At 35.2% G+C, this 22,603-nt stretch overlaps 1 protein-coding gene across 4 annotated transcripts in view; it reads right to left on the bottom strand.

Moving 5' to 3' along the window:
- Positions 1 to 22,603, bottom strand: part of UBR3 (ubiquitin protein ligase E3 component n-recognin 3) — a 256,230-nt gene that overhangs the window by 121,949 nt on the left and 111,678 nt on the right. For all 4 annotated transcript variants that reach the window (XM_054476978.2, XM_054476980.2, XM_054476979.2 and 1 more), the window contains exons 20-24: positions 15,844 to 15,985; positions 12,142 to 12,246; positions 10,804 to 10,977; positions 8,454 to 8,914; positions 16 to 104 (exon numbers count right to left, since the gene is read on the bottom strand). In XM_054476978.2, the coding sequence (XP_054332953.1) occupies positions 16 to 104; positions 8,454 to 8,914; positions 10,804 to 10,977; positions 12,142 to 12,246; positions 15,844 to 15,985 (971 nt within the window). The remainder of the gene's footprint in view (positions 1 to 15; positions 105 to 8,453; positions 8,915 to 10,803; positions 10,978 to 12,141; positions 12,247 to 15,843; positions 15,986 to 22,603) is intronic.

Below are 22,603 nucleotides of genomic sequence, written 5' to 3'. Positions count from 1 at the left end.
ATAATTTTGACTTACCAACATCCATTGCAGTTTCCATAAAGCTTTTCTGTCGTGAAGCAAACTCCGCAAGCAATTTCTGCTGCCTCTCTCTAGCCTTCTGTCGCCTAGATTAAACAGAAATAAAGTTGTAAGTATCAGATGTGCTTAAGACCTAGCTACTATGTTTCAGGAGTATATAATGTATAAAAAGCCCCTGGCACACAGGTGAGAACAATCTATTTTCTGTATTATGTATTAAATTTCTTCTAATACTTGATTGCCCTTAAAAGGATTCTACTAATTTTAAAAGGTTACAAACTCACTGGTTTAATAGATAAAAATAAAAGTCAAGATGTACTTTAAAATGTAAAATAATAATTAAGGTAGATAGAATATTTGGATTTCCAATAACACAAGTTCCTAAGTATACGTCAGAAGGTAGCAAGAGCAAGAACATCTTTTTTTAGCAAGAGACTAACAATTTAACCCCAGGCACAAATAACAGTAAACTGATTGCTAGAAGAAGCTATGATGTTTAGATATAAACAAAGTCTAAACGATAAGAATAGTCATATTTACTGTTACCCTAAGAATAGGCCTCTCCTAACAAAGAATGAACAGAAGCCAGTAAGTTTCCCCGTTTCTACTAGGACATACTTCAAGTTTGGTTTATTTTGTATAAAGTAAAAGAATGTGAAGAAGTCTCAAACACAACATAAGAATAAAACTGTATTACAAAGCCCTAAATATTCCCTTGGGTTAATTCACTATATTATATTTATTATGTATGCCTTGTCTACTTCCAAAGAATATTTTTTTCTTTTTGTAGCTTAACGTCTTACTAATTTTTTTTTATTATACTTTAAGTTCTAGGGTACATGTGCACAACGTACAGGTTTCTTACATATGTATACATGTGCCATGTTGGTGTGCTGCACCCATTAACTTGTCATTTACATTAGGTATATCTCCTAATGTTTCCCCTCCCCCCTCCCCCAACCCCATGACAGGCCCTGGTGTGTGATGTTCCCCTTCCTGTGTCCAAGTGTTCTCATTGTTCAATTCCCACCTATGAGTGAGAACATGCAGTGTTTGGTTTTTTGTCTTTGTGACAGTTTGGTCAGAATGATGGTTTCCAGCTTCATCCATGTCCCTACAAAGGACATGAACTCATCCTTTTTTATGGCTGCATAGGATTCCATGGTGTATATGTGCCACATTTTCTTAATCCAGTCTATCATTGATGGACATCCAAAGAATATTTTAATTGCAACTGGTTGCCAAAAAAAATCCACCAATACAGTGTTACCATAACATAAGAATAGGAAAATAAGTCAACTAATAAAGAAAGAAGACAGGTTTCTTCAGATTATGTGATGCTAACAATACTAGTAAGCATAAAGTTTCACTCCCAGTAAGGAAAAGTTAAATTAATAATTTAAACAAGAAGTGAAGGAGAGGAAGAAGAAAAAATGAAAGGTTAGAAAAGGTAAATTATATGTTACTTCACGGAAGAGATAAATTTTTACTTGAACAAAACTCGAAGAGGAACTGATGTCCTTTGTGTCATACCCATAATACAGAAGACATGAGAACATAATGGGCAGAGTATACTACAGCAGTTTCTTCAATGACCATTTATTATATCTATACAGTATAGAAGTCAAAGCATTATGTTAAACTGAAAGTCTGTGCAACCATTGTTATGGGAAACCTAAAAGTATTTTTCTATTAATCTGATATGATTCAAGGATATAACATATAAAATTCAGAAGAATGAAATACAGTAATTTTTAAATTATCCACACATTTGCTCCCATGAAATTAGTGGGGATAATCAGGAGCAACTACAAAGTCAAGTTCTGCGGTCCACTTTACCATGAGAAGTTACATATTTTTGCCAATAATATTCAAAAAATTGTTAACACTCCTTTTCTAACATTTACAGATAATTTAGGATCCACATAAAAAACTTGCCTTATTATTTTATAACAACAATTCTTTTATACTGTTTTTGAGCCAAAATATTATTATCCAGGTTGATCACTCAACTTATTCATCAAAGTTAACTCTCAATGATGTTGGCCTTTTCAAAAAATTAAATCTACCCGTCCCCTCTCTTCCCTTTCTGAACATGTCCTAGCACAGAGTGTCAGGACTCGACAACCTGGCACAGGAGGGCATTTGTATGGTAAAAGATTAGAAGAAAGCAGTTATATATAAGGGAGTTGATTTTTTTTTAAGTTATATATATATATAACATTTTAGTTAAATACATGTAATTTTTTAACTAAAAAAGTTAAATATATCTATCCAGATAGATACATACACAGAGAGAGAGAGAGTTATAGGTGTCAGGTATCTCACTGTGGAAGTAGAGAGTTACAGAGTTACAAATATGGAAAGAGAGAAAACAAGAATGACTCCTAGAGGGATGGATTGGAAGTGAAAGTATCAGAGTGAACTCACAGTTTTCAGTACATAAAGGCAGACATAAAACTAAATATAAATTTCTCCCTTCCTCTCTCACACTGCCTTCCAACACAAACACAGACAAACAAAGAAACACACACACAATTTTCCCCAGCTCTGTCCTAAGAGGGTCTGAGACAGCTATACTTCATTAGAATAAACACATGGACTGGGGTCTCTAAATACCATTCTCTCCAAAAAGCAACCAGGACTCCTTGGAGAAATGGCTGACTCCAAGTACAGGATAAGCCTGCAACATCTTTTTTTTTTTTTTTTTTTTGAGATGGAGTCTCACTCTATCGCCCAAGCTGGAGTGCAGTGGCACGATCTAAGGTCACTGCAACTTCTGCCTCCAAGGTTCAAGCAATTCTCATGCTTCAGGCTCCTGAGTAGCTGGGATTACAGGCACGCGCCACCATGCCCGACTAATTTTTGTATTTTTAGTAGAGACGGGGTTTCTCCACATTGGCCAGGCTGATCTCGAACTCCTGACCTCAAGTGATCTGCCCGCCTCAGCCTCCCAAAGTGCTGGGATTACAGGTGTGAGCCACGACACCTGGCCAAGCCTGGAACATCTTATTGCCCCAGAAAATAGGAATATGCTCAAAGAATGATGGGGATAGATCAAAAGGACCCGGAAACCAGCTTGACATGACTCCTAGTGGCCAAATCTGTAATAATTTGAGCACCAAAATTAATAACAAGCATATGAGATTATAACCCATAAAATAAAATAAAATAGGAACCCATGAGTCCACACTGATAAAAATAAATGAATATAAAGTTGATAAGAATGGGGATATTACAATATCTCAAAGTATCTCTCCACAAATTATGTATTAATTGTAAACTGGGGTGGGAAAGGTAATTTGACTGTGAAGAAGTCTGGCAGACATGATCAAAGTTAATCACCAGTGATGAAACAAATTGAAATCATATAACACCTTATGGGATACAATGAAAAGAAAACAGCAACACTTCATTGACATTCCTGCCAAAGTTGTATAAACTGAGTCAAAACATAAAGGGAAAACAGAAAATCCCAAATTAAGGGATATTCTACAATGTTACTACTGCTTCATAATCTTTAAAAGTGCCAAGGTTATGAAAATAAAAACTTCCATATTGAAGGAGAACAAAGAGGCATGACAATGAAATGCAAGGAGTGATTATGAACTGGATCTTTCTGCTATAAGAAATATTACTGGCTGTGTGCAGTGCCTCACGCCTGTAATCCCAGCACTTTGGGATGCCGAGACGGGTGGATCACAAGGTCAGGAGTTCAAGACCAGCCTGGCCAACATGGTGAAACCCTGTCTCTACCAAAAATACAAAAATTAGCCGGGCGTGGTGGCAAGCACCTATAATCCCAGCTACTCGGGAGGCTGAGGCAGAGAATTGTTTGAACCTAGGAGGCAGAGGTTGCAGTGAGCCAAGATCGTGCCACTGCTCTCCAGCCTGGGTGGCAGAGTGAGACTCTGTCTCAAAAACGAATTAAAAAAAAAAAGAAAGTAACAAAAGAAATATTATTGGGGGCCAGGAGCAGCGGCTCATGCCTGTAATCACACCACTTTGTGGGGCTGAGGCGGGGGCATCACTTGAGCCCAGGAGTTTGAGACCAGCCTGGGCAACATAGCAAGAATTCATCTCTACAAATAATTTTTAAAAATTAGCCAGGCATGGTGGCACACACCTGTAGTCCCAGCTGTTCAGGAGGCTGAGGTGGGAGAATCACTTGAGCCTAGGAGGTCAAGGCTGCAGTGAGCGCAGTGAGCTGTGATCATACCACTACACTCTAGCCTGAGTGACAGAGCAAGACCCTGTCTCAAAGAAAAGAAAAGAAATGAATAGAGAAGGGAAGAGAAGAGAAGAGAAGAGAAGACAAACCAAACATTATTGGGACCACTATCAAAACTTGGGATCTAAAGATTTAATCATACTCAAATACCATTATCAATCTGCTAATTCTGATAGTTGAGGGTACAAAGAACTTCCTGAACCATTTATGTAAGTTTAAGATTACTTCAAAATAAAAAGCTTTTTAAAATTAAATCCATCCTCAAAGGACAAATATTTGCCACAATGGAAGAAATGGAAGCAAAGAAAAATGTGCTCTAGATGCTCAAAGCACTCTAAGTGACCTCCAAAAATGCTATGAGCAACAACAGCATTAACAGACTACATTTTTGGTCTTCTGAATCGCTACTTTGTAAATCTGTAAGTTTTGCCATACTTCTTTCATTAATGCCACTCACTCTACAGCTCACCTTTAAACATGTACACTTACAATTAGAATACATATGTCCATAGAGTGTACTTTTAAAAAATCTATTAAACATAAGAAAACCTCAACTGTAACTGCTTGACACTAATACTAAAATGCACTTCTATAGCAAGTTTCTATACTAACCAGAAATGGGATGTCATTGTTGTGAATGTTTCCTTAATCGAGATTATTACTTTCCTAAATGGGCATAAATGTAAATAAACGCCATTAACAAGAACATATACAAGTTCTGGCAGATTCAGGACAACTCAAAAATTTTCCATTAACTCCTGAGGTAAAGACATTGAAGCTGCATTTTATTACAACCATCTAACGTTTTCTGCTTGCATCTCGTTTTCTATTAAGTTAATCTATTATGAAAGTGATGCTGAGTTTGTCTAACAGTGAAGTACTTGGAAATGGATCCTCATTAAGTGTTTATGAACGGTTCTGCCTTTATTATGAAAATCCAAAACGAAACCAGAGGAAAGACAAATGGGAGAAGCACGGTGAGATCCAAATAGAGTCATCTTAATCCTTAGCTGTCTGCTACAAAATTAGTTTCAAGTCCTTGTCAATACCATTATTGTTCAAAGAAAACAAAACCTATCACAAAGAAAGCCTTTAAAATTTTTAGAATATTATTTATTACAATAGCATCAGGGCCTTTGTAAAAGCAGCATCTAAACTATGTCCTCCAGTATCACATTATTCGTAATAATTACAAAATTCCCTTAATCAAGAAAAACAGATTTTGATTCACTGTTTATCTTCTTTCAAAATAAAAGGATATACTATTATATAACAGAAAGAAGGATCTGACCACTAAGAGAGACCACTAATTAACAAAAATAACAATCTTACCTCATTTTCAACCTTCTAATTTTGTCAGTAGATTTATTACATTCTAGGCTCTTACTAATACAAACTTAATGAATAGTCATCTGAATTATATGTTACTGAATGTCCTTTCTCCCACGGAAACAAATTTTTTGTTAGTTCTTTATAACTCCTATTTAGGAATTCTCCTAAATTCTTAATCTACCATAGGCTTTTGCATATATTAATATAAATTTTTTATAACAAACTTTTTTTTTTTGAGATTGTCTCATTCTGTCGCCAGGCTGGAGTGCAGTGGTGCGATCTCAGCTCACTGCAACCTCTGCCTCCCAGGTTCAAGCAATTCTCCTGCCTCAGCCTCCCTAGTAGCTGGGACTACAGACACACGCCACCACGCCCAGCTAATTTTTATATTTTTAGTAGAGACGAGGTTTCACCATGTTGGCCAGGATGGTCTTGATCTTCTGACCTCGTGATCCACTCACCTCGGCCTCCCAACAAACTTTTAATTACATCAGAGATGTAGTGTAACTATATATGAGACTAAAACTGCTCCTTATACAGGTACCAAAGGATGACCTCCTAACTAACAAATCAAATAGGATGGCCAATCTTATTGAACTCCTGTAGCACTTAACAATTTTGATAAGTTTCTTGTTTTCTGAACTTCCTCTTGTGACTTCTCTAATGCCACTCACCCCAGTTTTTCTCTTACTCTGCTCAGCCATCCCTTTATCAGTCACCTTTGTAGGTACCCCTTCCTCAGTCATTTCCTTTAATGTTTTTCCCTAGAGTTCTATATTCAGTCTTCTCATTTTCTTACTGTAAACCTTCTCCCACATACAAGAATTTACTACTACCTAGGTGCTCAAATCTGTAGCTCTAAGAATTCTCCCTTAAGTTTTAAACCCTATATCTGACTGGACATCTTCATCTGGGTGTCCCTCTTAAACTTAGTAGTGTCCAGAACTGAACAGATCAGTTTTACTACTGAGCCTGAGACCCCCTCCTATACTCCATTATCTTGGTAAAAGGAACATTATCCAAGTCAGAAATCAGGGCACCATTCAAGACATCTCCCTCATTTCTCACATCAAGCTGATGACCGAGTCTAACAACTTGTACCTGCTAAATATCTCATATACATCTCCTCCTCTCTTTATTATCATCACTGTCTTAGTTCAGACCCTTACCACACCTGCCCCACTAGATGACTAAGTAGCTTGCTCTCCCAATTTCCAGTCTTAACCCACTCTAATCCACCCTCATGTAATTACCCTATATATTATTCCTCACTTAAAATCCTTCCACAGTTTCCCTGTAACCGTTTATACCCTGTGCCAGTTAACGATATATGGTTACCTTCTTAGCCTTATGTCCTACTACTCCCATTAACACCCTGTGTACCTAAGATAGTATCTGTTACACTATGTTAACACTACTAACAAACTATCTGTTTACCAGTCTGTCTCTCCATTATAGTATCAATTCCTCGAGGTCAGGAAGTCCAACACCGGACACAGATATGTCTAGAAAACTGCTTGACTGACACCCAATGAATGAGAAACGGATCAATCGAGTAAGATCCATCTTAGGCTTGCTTCCACTGATCATTTAACCCATAACTGCCTATATTCAATTTTAAAAGTAACTAAGAAGATGAAATTATCCAGAAAATACCTCTAAAGTACACTTCAAACGGCTAAATAATGTATTAGTCATACTGCTCACAATAGTAGTCCAGATAACTCTGTTGACAATGATTTTTACCTATATATAAAATAGATTCAGATGATAAAGGTCCTAGGTTCTTAAATTAAGATAATATTGACGTGATCCCTTTGGACCCTCCCTAAGGGGAAACGTGTACCCTTCCCCTATAATTGTTGCTTTTGTAGACAAATTTGTCTTAAATAATAAAGAAATTAAAACAATGAATATTATTTATAACCTCAGAGAAGTGAGCAATGACTATCTTGAATTTGATCTGAAATCTTTTTTTTTTAAATGTCCTGGGTCTTTCAGCCTATGTACACTCATTAGAAGGCATGCTCTTTTTTTTTTTTTTCTTTAATAAACACTGAACCTTTTCCAAGAGTTTGACAATTATGCTGAGTTTCAATCTCTCGAGATTCACCTTGTCATGTTTATGACAGCAGGGTCACCAATGTTGACAAGGCTCTTGGGAAACAATTTGTGACAATGCACAGTAACACAACTCTTCTGGCAAACAATGTACCACTAAAAAAAAGAACCAAACCATGCTCATAGTCCTTGACCCACAAACCCCACATAACATAGTATATATCTTGAGATAAAAAAAAAAATCCCATTCTTTTTTTTCAAGAAAGTCAAAAGATGAAAAAAAAGTTTATAAATATAATTTAACAACAAATTATAAGCAACCTAAAGATCCAAAAGCTAGAAGCATAAGTTAGTCAGAATGTGTTTTAAAACATCACTTTTTAAAAATCAGCAATCATATATTAATAAAGATTAGAAAAGACCAAAAGAAACTAAAGCAGTTGGATTTTTATTTTGAGAAATATTTTAAATATTTTTAATATTCTCATTTAAAGCTGAACAGTTCAACTTTAAGAGTAAGAGAATTATTAGATCCCTACAGCAATAAAAGCAGTAGCAATTTTTCCAAAGAGACATACAGGTTTAAGGTAGTAATTTTACATTGGGGTCAGAAAGTCTCACCTGTCCATCAAGAAACTCAATACATCACATGTGCAAGCACTGACTATGCTCCATTCCATTTATGTTACAAACTAATCAGCTATGACTGTTCCTGTTAAACATCCAGGTGATTATCCTCAAATGACCAAAAGGAAGAAAATATCAAATTTTCAACTATACACACGTTTAAAACATTAAAAATAAAAATTACCTTTCTTCTTTGTCCAATGTTTTCTTCTCTGCTGCAGTGACTTTTTTAGGTGGTACAGGAGGGGTCACTTTTCTACATATCTCTTCAATGATGCGTTTGTTCATTCTACTTTGCGATGCAGCTTTTAGTAAAATTCTTTCCACGGCAGTTATACCATCTCCATGACTGTATTTAGGAATTTCTGGTTGGATTAAAATTTCTATGTCATCAAGCCAAGGGGGATAGTAGGAGTTTTGTTTTCCTGAGAGTTTGTGGTGAAGTTTAATTAGCAAAGACAATATGCTTTCTTTAATTTCCAAAATGGCTGTAGTTAACTGTGGAGCTGAACCAGGAGCAGACCATTTACTTGAAGTTTTGGGACGAACCACCTGATTTGCTTCACTGCTACTGCGATTGATGATTTCCTGAAATTTCTTTCTACGTTCTGCTACTAAACTGAAAACTTGAGCTGTACCAGAATTCTACCATTAAAAAAGAGAAACAAAGAAAAATCAACAGAAGTTATTTAGCATCATTTTAAAAATATATTAGTACTATATTTTCCAAAGGGAATGCTCAGTTTCATACAGAGATTTATTCAATAGATTTGCTCTTTAAATAAATTTGTCCCTTGACCTCTCTCTCAAATATATTTAATCCCACTCAATCTACAAACAGTAATAAGGAGGAGATCATCAGCGGTAACACCTCCTTTTCAACCTTCTGAAAACAGACAAAGCTTAAGTAGTATCTACAGCCATATTAAAGAGAATCATAAACTAAATTATTCATTAGTTTAAAGAAGGAAAAGCTGTTCTGGTCAACATTCATGAAGAATAGGGTACTCTTTCGTAACTTCTGGAAGACTGCTACAGTTTCCAGTTAAGAAAATTATAAATTAGTTTTTTAAAAAAATTTTCTAAGCTAATAAATCTGCACTAGTAATTAATTTCACTTTTAAGGAACTTTAAAGTTTGAAAATTCTAACATAAATGCTTAAAGTTACTAAATTGAAATAGAAGGATGAAAAATCAAACTTTCATATTTTAATATGAAATTTAATTTGTTTTATTAAATTTTAATATGAAATTAAAACTGTGATTTGTGATTTGTTTTTGATTTGTTTTTGGTTTGTGGGTCAAGGACTATGATTTGTTTTTTTGAAGAGTTTTTTTTTTTTTAACTAAGTATTTTCCTCAATAATTTATCTCCTAAAAAGCTTTTTTGCTAAAGCAATCAAACTGCACCAGGGTTCTCAGAAAACATCGCTTAATTAAGATATGAGTCAGTTTAATGAATTTATCTTTTAAAAGCGAGCATAGAAAGGATGCTCTAATATCAGTTGAGCTTTTGTGAGTTAAATGACAGTATACACTATTTTTTAACATCCAAGCTGTTTTTTAAAGTACTCTCTACTAGCATTAGAGGCAAAAGCCTCTTACAGAGTTTCCAGTTTTTGCTTACAGCGAAAACACGTTGTCAAAGACCAAGAAAGCTCCTACAAATAGACTCTACTATAAGAAATGTCTGATTCAATGTTCTCTACTCACACAAATCTAGGTTGTGGAGACTAAAACTGCTTAAGTTTAGTTACTTATAATGTCATTTCAAGATTTTTCACTACTGCTTTTTTAAAATTAACTTACATGCAATGAGAGCGCTGATTTTCAGGATGAGTCCAAAGCCATAATATATAGAATTTAAGACTTTATAGGCTTATTTTATGAAAGTTAATTGCCATAGAAGCAAAAAAAAAGTTATTTGCAAATGAGCATGCTGCTAGCAATTAAATTTATTTTAATTTAGAAAATATCCAAGTCATTTTTAAGATGTTAGTAATACAGTGGCAATGATGAATGTAGAGACTCAAATATGCTACCTATAATTGGTCCAAAATACTTCAAACACTAATAAGAAAAATACACTATTAAATACTCAGTATTATTTTTAAGCTCAATAATATAAATTTTCTTTAATATTAAGCTTAAATCATTTTGTCAAAAAAAACACACATAAATCCAAGAAACTTTCTTTTAAATTTAACCATATTAATTAAACACCCATACACGCACAAATACTTCAAAGCGGTTTTTCCCCATTTCCAGTTAAAGCCATGTTGCTAGTTAATGAAAATATCATACACATCTACCTCTCTTTGAAGAACTTTAGGCCGTCGTGAACTCTGGCAGATTAAGGGAAAAAGACTGGTAAGGTAGAAGTTACATAGATATATCAGAGGAAATAAAAGACAATTTAAAGTTATCTACAACCACATTTTTTTTTCTTTTGGGTATTATAGGAACAGTATATCCCAACATAAGATACATAACATAAAGCTTTTCCTTATTTTCTTTCTTATGTTTACACTTACTTGTAAAGAACCCAAGTTATCAGAGCTAGTACTTGCAGGTGAGTCTCTCTTTACTTCAGGAGCAGTCTCTGGAACTCTTACTCTAACATAGTTTATAAAGTGTCGCATGTTTGACACTAAGTTACTGCCAGGAAACCAACTGTCATGACAACGTTCTGGTCCACCCACTGATGCCTAAAATAAAAAAAAAAAAATGAATATCAAGTCTTGCCACATCAGGTCCAAGGTACAATGGAGACGTGACAAGCCCCCAAAAATCGTCCACTGCCTATCATAATCCTGAATCCCTTATTGTCTCATCCACAAATTATAAAGTGAATAAATTTAAATAATAAAACCAAAAATTCAAACAAAAAATACAGGAATAAATTTCTCAATACTAATATGGGTATGTCCAATGGAATCAGCTAAATTCCTGATTTAAAATACATTTTTAAATACATTTTTCCATCTAGAATACTGAACATTACAGAATATTCATCCTCACTCATTAGTATTACAAATAATGCTAATTTGGACGAATTGGGAGGAAAGTGAAAAATCAACCAAAGGTATCACTAATCATAGTGGAATCTTTATAACCTTTTAACATCTATGAAAGAACATATGTTGATTCAACCTGGACTACAAAGAACTACAAAGTGGTTTCTTTAACTTGTTTTTGCTATTATTATGCCGTGTTATATTTTGTCATTTAGGAGGGAAGAGATGAGGAGAATCTTACACATTAGTAAAACTAATTTGTAGTAACAATTGCTTTTATGGACACAATCCTTCTAAAGTCCTGAAACAAATTAACAACTTTTACTCTTAAGTACTTTAAACATTCTCCCATATAACAATATTCATGCCATTACCTTCAAACCTTTACAGGAAGAATTTGCTACTCAAAAATAATCCCTAATCAAATTATTAGAATTTTTGGAGCTAAGTCCTAACTTCAGTTTTACTGGTTATTTATTGATTACTGGTAATTGTTTGCCAATAATCAATTTTCTTAGCATAACACCAAAAATGCATTAAACACTTTTCTTAATTTTTGTGATAGGAACTACAAATTTCAAATTCAATAATTCCATAATAGAATTTAACGTATCAATGAAGGCCCTAAAAAACTGTATGTATTTGAAGATCCCAAAGGGCCTTTTCTAGTGGTTCTTTAAAAGATCTTATGAGTCTGATGAAAACATAAATACACCTCAAGATGAATCCATAAATACATTTTCCTAAGGTATGTCATAACTAGGAAACGTATAACATGCCTGGTTTGGCAACAATTGGTTGGAGCCAGATAGGGGCTGCCTATCTAAAAATTTTAAATTATAAAAAACTACTTACCTCTTCATCTGATTCTTCTTCAGCAGAATTTTCGAGTCCTAATTCAATCAGATATAAAACCATGCAGAGTACATGTTCTGACAGATTTTGATGATCCATCAAAATCTTTAAAAAGGGAAGAAAATGCCTCATAATTACTTTTTTCCACAAAATGTATTTCATTTAGAGATCCAAAAATATTTTACTGTTATAGACGAAAAGTACTTTAATATCTAGAAATACCAGTTCACAAATTTTCTAAAGCTACGTCAGAGAGTCCACTAAAAAAATTCATACGAATATAAGTATTTAATAAAATAATTTAATAAGAATATTTTTACATCCTAATTTGCTGACACTCTTCTCTTGATGACAAGGCCATCAGATAAATAAGTTTACCAAATAGGATAATTCATGCAAATGTGTTTAGCACAGCACCTGGCATATAACTAGCAGCACAATAAATGTTTATGGTGCATTAATGTTCTTAAAAATACGTCTCTAAAATGAAAGCTCTGAGCCTCTGAGTATTTTGAGTAGCTACATTCATATGTATGTCAGTGTGTGATTTATATGGAGGAGAAAGGTAGAAGGAATGCAAGTAGTTAGTAAAAAGGCTTCTCTGAGGAAAATTTGATAAATCTGACCTATGGATTACTCAATACAAGCCTTATACATCTTACACAGGATTTCTGGGCTACCTACACCAATCACTCATTCAATAGGATATAACAGACCACTAACCAGAAGATACCTAAAATACCACAAGTAACAAAATGGCCTGGCAGCTATCATCTTGTCCTCATTATAAAAGTCATCTGGCCAAATGACGGAAAGGATGAAAGGAAGAAATTCTGTAGGCAGCAGCAGTTTTAATTGTGGGCGAGATAGCAGAGAGCAAAAAAGAGGACAGGATAAGCTGAGCCTCACAGAAGCTGCCCAGATGGCTGAGGGGACTTGGAAAGGAGGTCTTAATTGCTTAAGACCTAACCTACCACAACTAAAGAATAGAGAGACTTTCAAGTCACTGACTCTCTCATGTTTTTCTGACTATTCAGAGGGCTTCTATATTCATCTGTTGTGTGGCACAGTGGTGAAGAGCATAGGCATTCAAAACCTTTTAAAAAACAGATTTTTAAACAAATTTCTGTCTATTCCTAGTTGACTTTCAGCAACAGACTCTGGTCTTAGTTTTCTTATCTCTAAAATTGGAATTATAGAGCCCCTCCTAGCCCTTTCACTTGTCCCATCCCCATCGAAAAAAAAAGAAAGAAAAATAAAACTGGAATTATAGCCCAGAATTGTTGTAAGGACTGCATGAGTTAATATCTGTCATTTGCTTTGTATAGTGTCTAGCAATGGGTGTTCAACAAATAGTGAGTGGGTGGTGCCAATGATGTGAGGAGCAGAGGCAGCAGCAAGAGGAGACTGAAGGCTGGGAGACCACAGAAGTCATCCTTTCTGATCCATTATGTTATGGAGAGAAAACCAAGGCTCAGCCACACAACCAGGTAACTAGCGTAAGCAACACTAGAACACAAACCTCAGACCCCCAGGCCACTGACTATCATTACTATACTATCTCCTCTTGATAAATAAAACTTTACCAGCTAAATTCAATTAAATTTTGACTTCAAAGCTTGTGGGATTACAGCTTTAACTGAGTAACTTAAGAGCTAAAGAGGAAAAAATCCCTCTATTAGGTACTTCAAAAAAAAAAAAGAAATAAAAATGATGTTTCCAGGGAGTTTTATTTTGACATTAAACATGTCAGAGGATAAAGGTGGTTTACTAAAATTGATTTTTAAAAAGCTGACTTGCCAACTCAATGTCAATGGAGAATTTTATTATTACTAGTAGTAAAATCAAGAAATCTATTTTAAAGTTGAGAAAAATTCATTTATAATAGTCTTGTAATAACTAAAACATTGTCTTTTTATTTTTCATAAAATACTATTTGTACATTTAGCATACAAAAAAATTGAAAAATATAACTTGAAAGAGCATAATAAATAATTTGCCATAAGGCTTCTCTAATTTTTCATGAATTACTTATCACTTATTATTACTTATAACAGTACTTAGCTTCCCCATCTGAACTAGTTATTTAACCTCTAAAACTCAATTTCATATCTGAAAAAGGAGAATAATAACAGAACTTTCACTCATAAGGATTTGCGCTAGCTTAAACAAAATAATGTCTACAAGTATATATAAAGCATTTCAAACAAAATCTGGCACTAAGTAAACATTCAAAGACTGTCCATTATTTGTAAAACAAATACAAATATCTTTTCAGTACAAAAAGATATTCTACATTTTTTAATAAAGAAAAAGAGCATTTTAAATCAATTACTGAATAACTCTCTTGGAAGTTAATGAAAATAAACCACCCAAGGTGTTTTTTGAGGCACCTGTCCAAAATCGTAACAGGAAAACTTTAGAAACAAGTACACTGAAAAATCGGTCATGGGTAGGGTAGAAAGGAAGGGAAGTATAGAAATTTAAAAGTATTATTTCATTATAAGATTAAGAAAAAAACTAAAATTCCTACCTAACTAAATATTGGAAATTTGTATAACAAATATTCCATTTTTCTTTGAATTTCTTTTAATTTTTAATTTTTCAAATTCTAATTAGGAAGAAGAACAATAGGTTTTCTTTGTATCTACCTGCATAACATTTATCATGTCTATATAGTTATGTTATCTACATGAGTATAGTTATTTTCTTTTTTCTTTCACCTTTCTTCCCTCTCCCCCGAGATGGAGTCCTGCTCTGCTACCCAGGCTGGAGTGCAGTGGCACAATCTGGGCTCACTGCAACCTCCACCTCCCGGGTTCAAGCAATTCTCCTGCCTCGGCCTCCCGAGAAGCTGGGATTACAGGCGCCCACCACCACACCCACCTAATTTTTGTATTTTTAGTAGAGACGGGGTTTCACCATGTTGGCCAGGCTGGTCTCGAACTCCTGACCTCGTGATCTGCCCACCTCAGCCTCCCAAAGCGCTGGGATTACAGGCGTGAGCCACCGCGCCCAGCCTTCTTTCATCTTTCATGCAGATGAGATTATAAAAATCCCTATTATATACACACATACATACTATACAATATTATGTTTCACACAAGTTTTTGAGTACAAAATTAATGTTAGTCAAATAAATCTGCCTTATGTGAGAAGATCCCAAAATAAAACAAATTTTAGATAACAAGAAAGTAAAAGCATTATCTTGTGAGTTCCTAAAATGTTTATCAAAAACAATTTTTGATCTTGCCACATAGAAACCACACTCAAATCCTTCCACGTCACTTTCCTGATTAGAGGGAAAAAGCAAAAAGAATCCCCCAACCTAAGATTCACTGGCTCACATAACTGCCATTCTAGTTTTGTCATTTTAGTGGGTTCTGATGGTTGTTTGGTCCCTGTAGCTCATTCCACACCTCTTGTAGTTCCACGGTATTTCACTTACTGTTCTACAGAAGCCATAAATAAATATTTTTATCAGCAGCTAGATAAGATAGTTTCTCACAAAGAATGCTGTAGCTATTCTGTTATGTTCAACTTGGATTTCAAATATATGTGATTATAACATATCTTCATAATCTTAAATGTATAAATACACTTTGCTTTATAAGTGGTACTTTTATGTAAATATTATCCTTTAGGATTATTATTTGAAAATAAATTCTAAGCTTAGTCTTTCTATTCAAATTACTACTGTACCTTGTAAAGCAGAGTGAATAGCACAATGTGTAAAGTTTTACAGTGCAAAAGTCTCATAAGACCTTTATAGCTAGGATGGAGTGATGTCCTTTTCTTATACGGAGGCCAGGGATTTCCAGGAAATTTTCCACTCTGTTTTAAACTGTAAAAATAAAACAAAACTAGAATTAGATGATGGCCTCAAAATCAAACTGTGGTTTAAATGTAATTTATAGACACCAATTTCTGTCACAATATTTTATGCAGTGCTATTTTTAATCAAATTGCTTAAAATGCCAAAGAGGTATCTATTCTCTACACAATGAACATTACTATTTCTTTTCCTAATGGCTAAAAATGAGTAAAGAGAGCTAAGCTGAAAATTAAAAAACATATAAACTTTAAAGTGCTAACAAAGAGAAATGAACAGAAAGAATACACATGAAGTACTCAGCAAGGAAATTTCCAATTGTAACGATTAAGCAAAATAGACGACCTGAAAATTCTCCCACTATCAATGGTTGGAAAAGCTGGATAAAATATAAATGTAATCTTTTGAATGCGTATCTGAGCTCACACAAAAGTGGAATTCTCCAGTTACCAGAAAAAAAGAAGGAATTCATGACAAGCACTAACACTGTGCCAGTGGTTTTAAAGTCCTTGAGCAAACAGATCACAAGGTGTGTTGGGCTCACACAAGGCTCAGAGATAGAACTGAGATCCCACCTAAAGCTGAGACCCTTGACAAGCTTTACCCTCACTGAAAGAGTAATTCACAAGGAGAATGAATTAGCTTGTCTGCCTCTTCTGGGATGTAAGAACAAGTTCCCCAAGAAGATAATTATGAACTTGTATGCAAATACAGTAGTCCCCTCTTATCTTCAGGGAACATGTTCCAAAGCCCCCAGTAGATGCCTGAAAATATGGATAGTACCAAACTCTCTACATACTAAGTTTTCCTACACATACATACCTATGATAAAGGTTAATTTATAAATTAGACAGAGTAAGAGATTAACAACAGTAAGTGATAATAGATTACAGCAATATACTGTAATAAAAGTTAGGTGAATATGTACATGCTTTCTCTCTCAAAATACCTTATGTATAGTAGTCCCCCTTATACCTAGTTTCACTTTCCACTATGTATAGTAGTCCCCCTTATACCTAGTTTCACTTTCCACAGTTTCAGTTACCCATGGTCAACCATGGTCAGAAAATATTAAATGAAAATCTCCAGAAATAATTCATATGTTTTCAATTGTATGCCATTCAGAGTACTGTTATAATTGTTCTATTTTATCTTTAGTTATTACTGTTAATCTCTCACTATCTCTAATTTATAAATTAAGCTTTATCATAGGTATGTATTGTAGGAGAAAAACATAGTATATATAAGGTTTGGATACCAGCCCTCATTTCAGGCATCCACTGTGGGTCTTGGAACATGTCCTGAGGATAAGAGGGGGACCATTGTACTATACTCACTCCTGTTATTCTTGTGATGATATGAGATGATAAAATGCCTATGTGATGAGATGAAGTGAAGTGAATGATGGTAAGCACTGTGACATGGTATTGGGCTACTAATGACCTTCTAACAACATGTCATCAGAAGGAGGAACATCTGCTTCAGGTGATCCTGAATCATCAGGCCATGACAATGTGATGGCTAGATGTCAGGAGCAGACAATGTCAATAACTAACAAGTGAGTAGTATATACAGCAAGGTACACTGGACTAAGGAACAATCCATATCCCAGGTGGGACAGAGCAGGACGGCACGAGAATTCATCATCCTGCTTACAATGGCATATAATTTAAAATTTATAAATTACTTATTTCTGGAATTTTCCATTTAATATTTTTGGACAGCCATTGGCTACAGGTAACTGAAAGTACAGAAAACTAAACCACAGATAAGAGGGGACAACTGTAATAGCAGCCTCATAACACAAAAGGCAAATTTTGAGGGAATTACACAGAGAAAACGACAAATCTACAACCACAGTAAAGGATATTAACATACTTATCTAAATGAGAGCCTGAAAAAAATCGGTAAACAGTTTTAACATTTTTAACAACACAATTAAGCATGGGCAAAGGCAACATGCAACAATTAGAAAATACACATAATTTTAACAGCGCTTAGAATATTTATAAAAATTGACTAAATATGTATAATGCAAAGTAAATCTCAACAAATATCAAAAAAACAGACACATGAACCACATTCACTTGTCACATAGCAAATAAAACTAGAAACCAACTTAAAAATATAACTCAAAACTCCAGACATGCAGACATTTTAAAGCACTATGCTCTTAGAAATTCAGAAGCCATTAAAAATCATAACAGAAAAATTTAAAACCTAAACTATATAGAAAAAGTTGTGGGCCACAACTAAAGCAGTACTTAGAAGGAAATACATAGCCTTAAAATCCATACATTTGTTAAAAAATCAACAACTAAGCATCCAAATTATAGTTAATAATAATGTATTTTATATTTCAAAATAGCTAGAAGAACTGTAATGTTCCCAACATAAAAAGAAGATAAATGTTTGAGGTGATGAATATCCCAATTTCCCTGATTTGATCATTACACATTGTATACATGTATGAAACTATCAGAGAAGTATCTTCAAGTACTGTATAAAAGGTAATGTTAAGGCTAAGATATATCAATTAAAAATATTTTTTAAATCTATAACAATAAAAATTAAAAGGGAGTAATTAAAAATGAAAACCAAATGCACTAAAACAACAGCAACAACCAAGTCTCCAAGAAAAGGAAAAAAGACAATCCAAACTAAATTGAAAGAAGATAATAATGGCCTGGCATAGTGGCTCACACCTGTAATCTCAGCACTTTGGGAGGCCAAGGCAAGCAGACCACTTTGAGCTCAGTAGTTCAAGACCAGCCTGGGCAACATGATGAAACCCTGTCTCTACAAAAAATACAAAAATTAGCCAAGCATGGTGATGCACCCCTGTAATCCCAGCTACTCAGGAGGCTGAGGTGGGAGGATCGCTTGAGCCCAGGAGTTAAAGGCTACAGTGAGCCAAGACTGCACCACTACACACCAGCCTGGAAGACAAAGTGAGACTGTCTCAAAAAAGGGAAAAAAAGGCCTGGCACGATGGCTCACACCTGTAATCCCAGCACTTTGGGAGACTGAGGTGGGCGGATCACGAGGTCAGAAGATCGAGACCATCCTGGCTAACATGGTGAAGGCCCGTCTCTACTAAAAAAAAAAAAAAATACAAAAAATTAGTTGGGTATGGTGGCGGGCGCCTGTAGTCCCAGCTACTCAAGAGGCTGAGGCAGGAGAATGGCATGAACCTGGGAGACGGAGCTTGCAGTGAGCAGAGATCCTGCCATTGCACTCCAGCCTGGGCAACACGGCGAGACTCCATCTCAAAAAAAAAAAAAAAAAAAGATAATAAGTAACAGAGGAAAAAAGAATAAGAATGAAATAGAAAATAGGGGTGGGAGGAGAGAGACAATCAAAAGTTGGTTCTTAGAAAACATAGTAAAACTGATAGTCATCTGATATGACACCTAATTCAAAATAAGAAATAGCAAACACAAATAAATAATAGGAATAAAAACACAGGGAAGATTTTTTAATCATTAAATATAAACTTAAAATAAAGATTTCTTAGAAAAATATAACTTAGCAATTTTTTTCAAGAAATAACCTAAGCAAGCCTAAAACCTTTAAAGAAAGTGAATGTGTAGTTTTAAGTTATCCACAAAAAAAGAAAAGATGTATGAGGTCCAGGTTGTTGAACAGGCAAGGTCTATTTATTAAAACTCAAAGGAACACCATATGAATAAGAATTAAGTTGGACCACTACCTCACAGCATACATAAAAACTAACTCAAAATCGACAGAGAATTTGATGTAAAAGCTTCAGCTTTAGTTTTATATTTTTAGGTATGAAACTCTTGGAGAAAAACATAGGTTTAGGTATTTGTGACCTTGATTTAGGCAACAGAAGGAAAATTAAATTAATTTAGGCAATAAACAGGAAAATTAAAGAAAAAAATTGGAATTCATCAAAATTTAAAACATTTGTGACCCAAAGAACACTTTCAAGTAAGTGAAAAAGACAATCCACAGAATGACAGAAAACATTTACAGACTGGGCACAATGGCTCATGCCTGTAATCCCAACACTTTGGGAAGCTGAGGCAGGCAGATCACTTAAGCTGCAGAGATCAAACCAGCCTGGGCAACACGTGTAGAGACCCCATCTCTACAAAAAATTCAAAAATTAGCCATGTGTGGTGGCGTATGCCTATAGTCCCAGCTACTCAGGAAGCCAATCAGGATCATATGAGCCTGGGGAGGCCCAAGGCTGCAGAGAACTGTGATCATGCCACCAGCCTGGGCAACAGAGTGACACTGTCTCAAAAAAAAAAAAAAAAAAAAGAGAGAAAGAAAATATTTGCAAATCATATAACTGATAAGTCTAGTATTCAGAATATATAAAGAGGTCTTAAAACTCAGTAATAAAAAGTGCAATTAAAAAATGAGCAACAAAATTGGCAGCACCTGGAACCTTTATAAATGAAGGTGGGAAGGCAGGGGGCTAAAATAAGGAGGCTCGGATGAAAACTGCCTGTCCACCACTGAAACAGAATTTTGGCTACAGAACTCATCTCTGGGGAGGATAAAATAGCAAGTACAACTGAGGATATGAGGATGAGAGACTAAACTCATCATATGCGTATTTGACTCAGAGTCCCTAGGCCTTGTCTCCCAATCCGTTTACAGAATAATAGCAGCAATACCATTTCCTTCTGGGCAATATCTGAGGATACTTCCCTGAGGAATCTGACCAGGCCAAAAAGAAAGATCTAACACAAGTGCTTCTCAACAAACCTGCCTACCCAAATCACCCTGTATTAAAATTCAGAATCTACAAGTTCCACCAATGCACTCAAGAGCTCTTAATAACAAGCAGTCAACACTGTCAGACATCTGGGAAATGCCTCTAACTTGAAAGCTAGAGACTGAACAATAGAAAATGCATCTTAGATGGATTAAAGACTTAAATGTCAGACCTAAAACCATAAAAACCCTGGAAGAAAACCTAGGCAATACCATTCAGGACACAGGCAAAGGACTTCATGTCTAAAACACCAAAAGCAATGGCAACAAAAGCCAAAATTGACAAATGGGATCTAATTAAACTAAAGAGTTTCTGCACTGCAAAAGAAACTACCATCAGAGTGAACAGGCAACCTACAGAATGGGAGAAAATTTTTGCAATCTACTCATCTGACAAACAGCTAATATCCAGAATCTACAAGGAACTTAAACAAATTTACAAGAAAAAATCAAACAACCCCATCAAAAAGTGGGTAAAGGATAAGAACAGACACTTCTCAAAAGAAGACATTTATGCAGCCAACAGACATATGAAAAAATGCTCATCATCACTGGCCATCAGAGAAATGCAAATCAAAACCACAATGAGATACCATCCCACACCAGTTAGAATGGCAATCATTAAAAAGTCAGGAAACAACAGGTGCTGGAGAGGATATGGAGAAATAGGAACACTTTTACACTGACTAGTTCAACCATTGTGGAAGTCAGTGTGGTGATTCCTCAAGGATCTAGAACTAGAAATAACATTTGACCCAGCCATCCCATTACTGGGTATATACCCCAAGGGTTATAAATCATGCTGTTATAAAGACACATGCACACGTATGTTTATTGCAGCACCATTCACAATAGCAAAGACTTGGAACCAAACCAAATGTCCAACAACGAGGAGACTAGATTAAGAAAATGTGGCACATATACACCATGGAATACTATGCAGCCATAAAAAAGGATGAGTTCATGTCCTTTGTAGGGACATGGATGAAGCTGGAAACCATCATTCTGACCAAACTGTCGCAAGGACAGAAAACCAAACACCACATGTTCTCACTCATAGGTGGGAACTGAACAATGAAAACACTTGGACACAGGATGGGGAACATCACACACCGGGGCCTGTTGTGGGGTAGGGGGAGTGGGGAGGGATAGCATTAGGAGATATACCTAATGTAAATGACGAGTTAATGGGTGCAGCACACCAACATGGCACATGTATACATATGTAAGAAACCTGCACATTGTGCACATGTACCCTAGAACTTAAAGTATAATAATAATAATAATAATGATAAAAAGAAAATGCATCTTAGAGGAAACAGATACTATACAGAACGAAGAAAAAAAATCTTAAAAATAAGAAAACTATCATTAATATATCAGAGAAATAAGCTGTACCTATGATTATGAAGATGCTATAAAATTAACTTTGCATTTTAAAAAATTGGTTTCTGGGCCAGGCACAGTGGTTCACGCCTGTAATCCCAGCACTTTGGGAGGCCGAGGTGGGCGGATCACCTGAGGTCAGGAGTTCGAGACCAGACTGACCAACATGGAGAAACCCCGTCTCTACTAAAAATACAAAATTAGCTGGGCATGGTAGCACATGCCTGTAATCCCAGCTACTAGGGAGGCTGAGGCGGATGTATCTCTTGAATCCGGGAGGCAGAGGTTGCAGTGAGCCGAGATCACGCCATTGTACTCCAGCCTGGGCAACAAAAGTGACACTCCATCTCAAAAAAATAAAAATAAATAAAAAATAAAAAAATTGGTTTGTATATAATACTACAGTGACAACATACAAATGTAATTTTCAAAATGATCCCAACAGTCATGATGAAATATTTCAACTCTTCTATTTCATTTAGCATAAAAAAA

The sequence above is a fragment of the Pongo pygmaeus genome, chromosome 11, assembly GCF_028885625.2.
Source record: "Pongo pygmaeus isolate AG05252 chromosome 11, NHGRI_mPonPyg2-v2.0_pri, whole genome shotgun sequence".
Classification (NCBI taxonomy): Eukaryota; Metazoa; Chordata; class Mammalia; order Primates; family Hominidae; genus Pongo; species Pongo pygmaeus.
The sequence above is the reverse complement of the archived record's forward strand: the minus strand, read 5'-3'. Positions and strand labels throughout refer to the sequence as shown.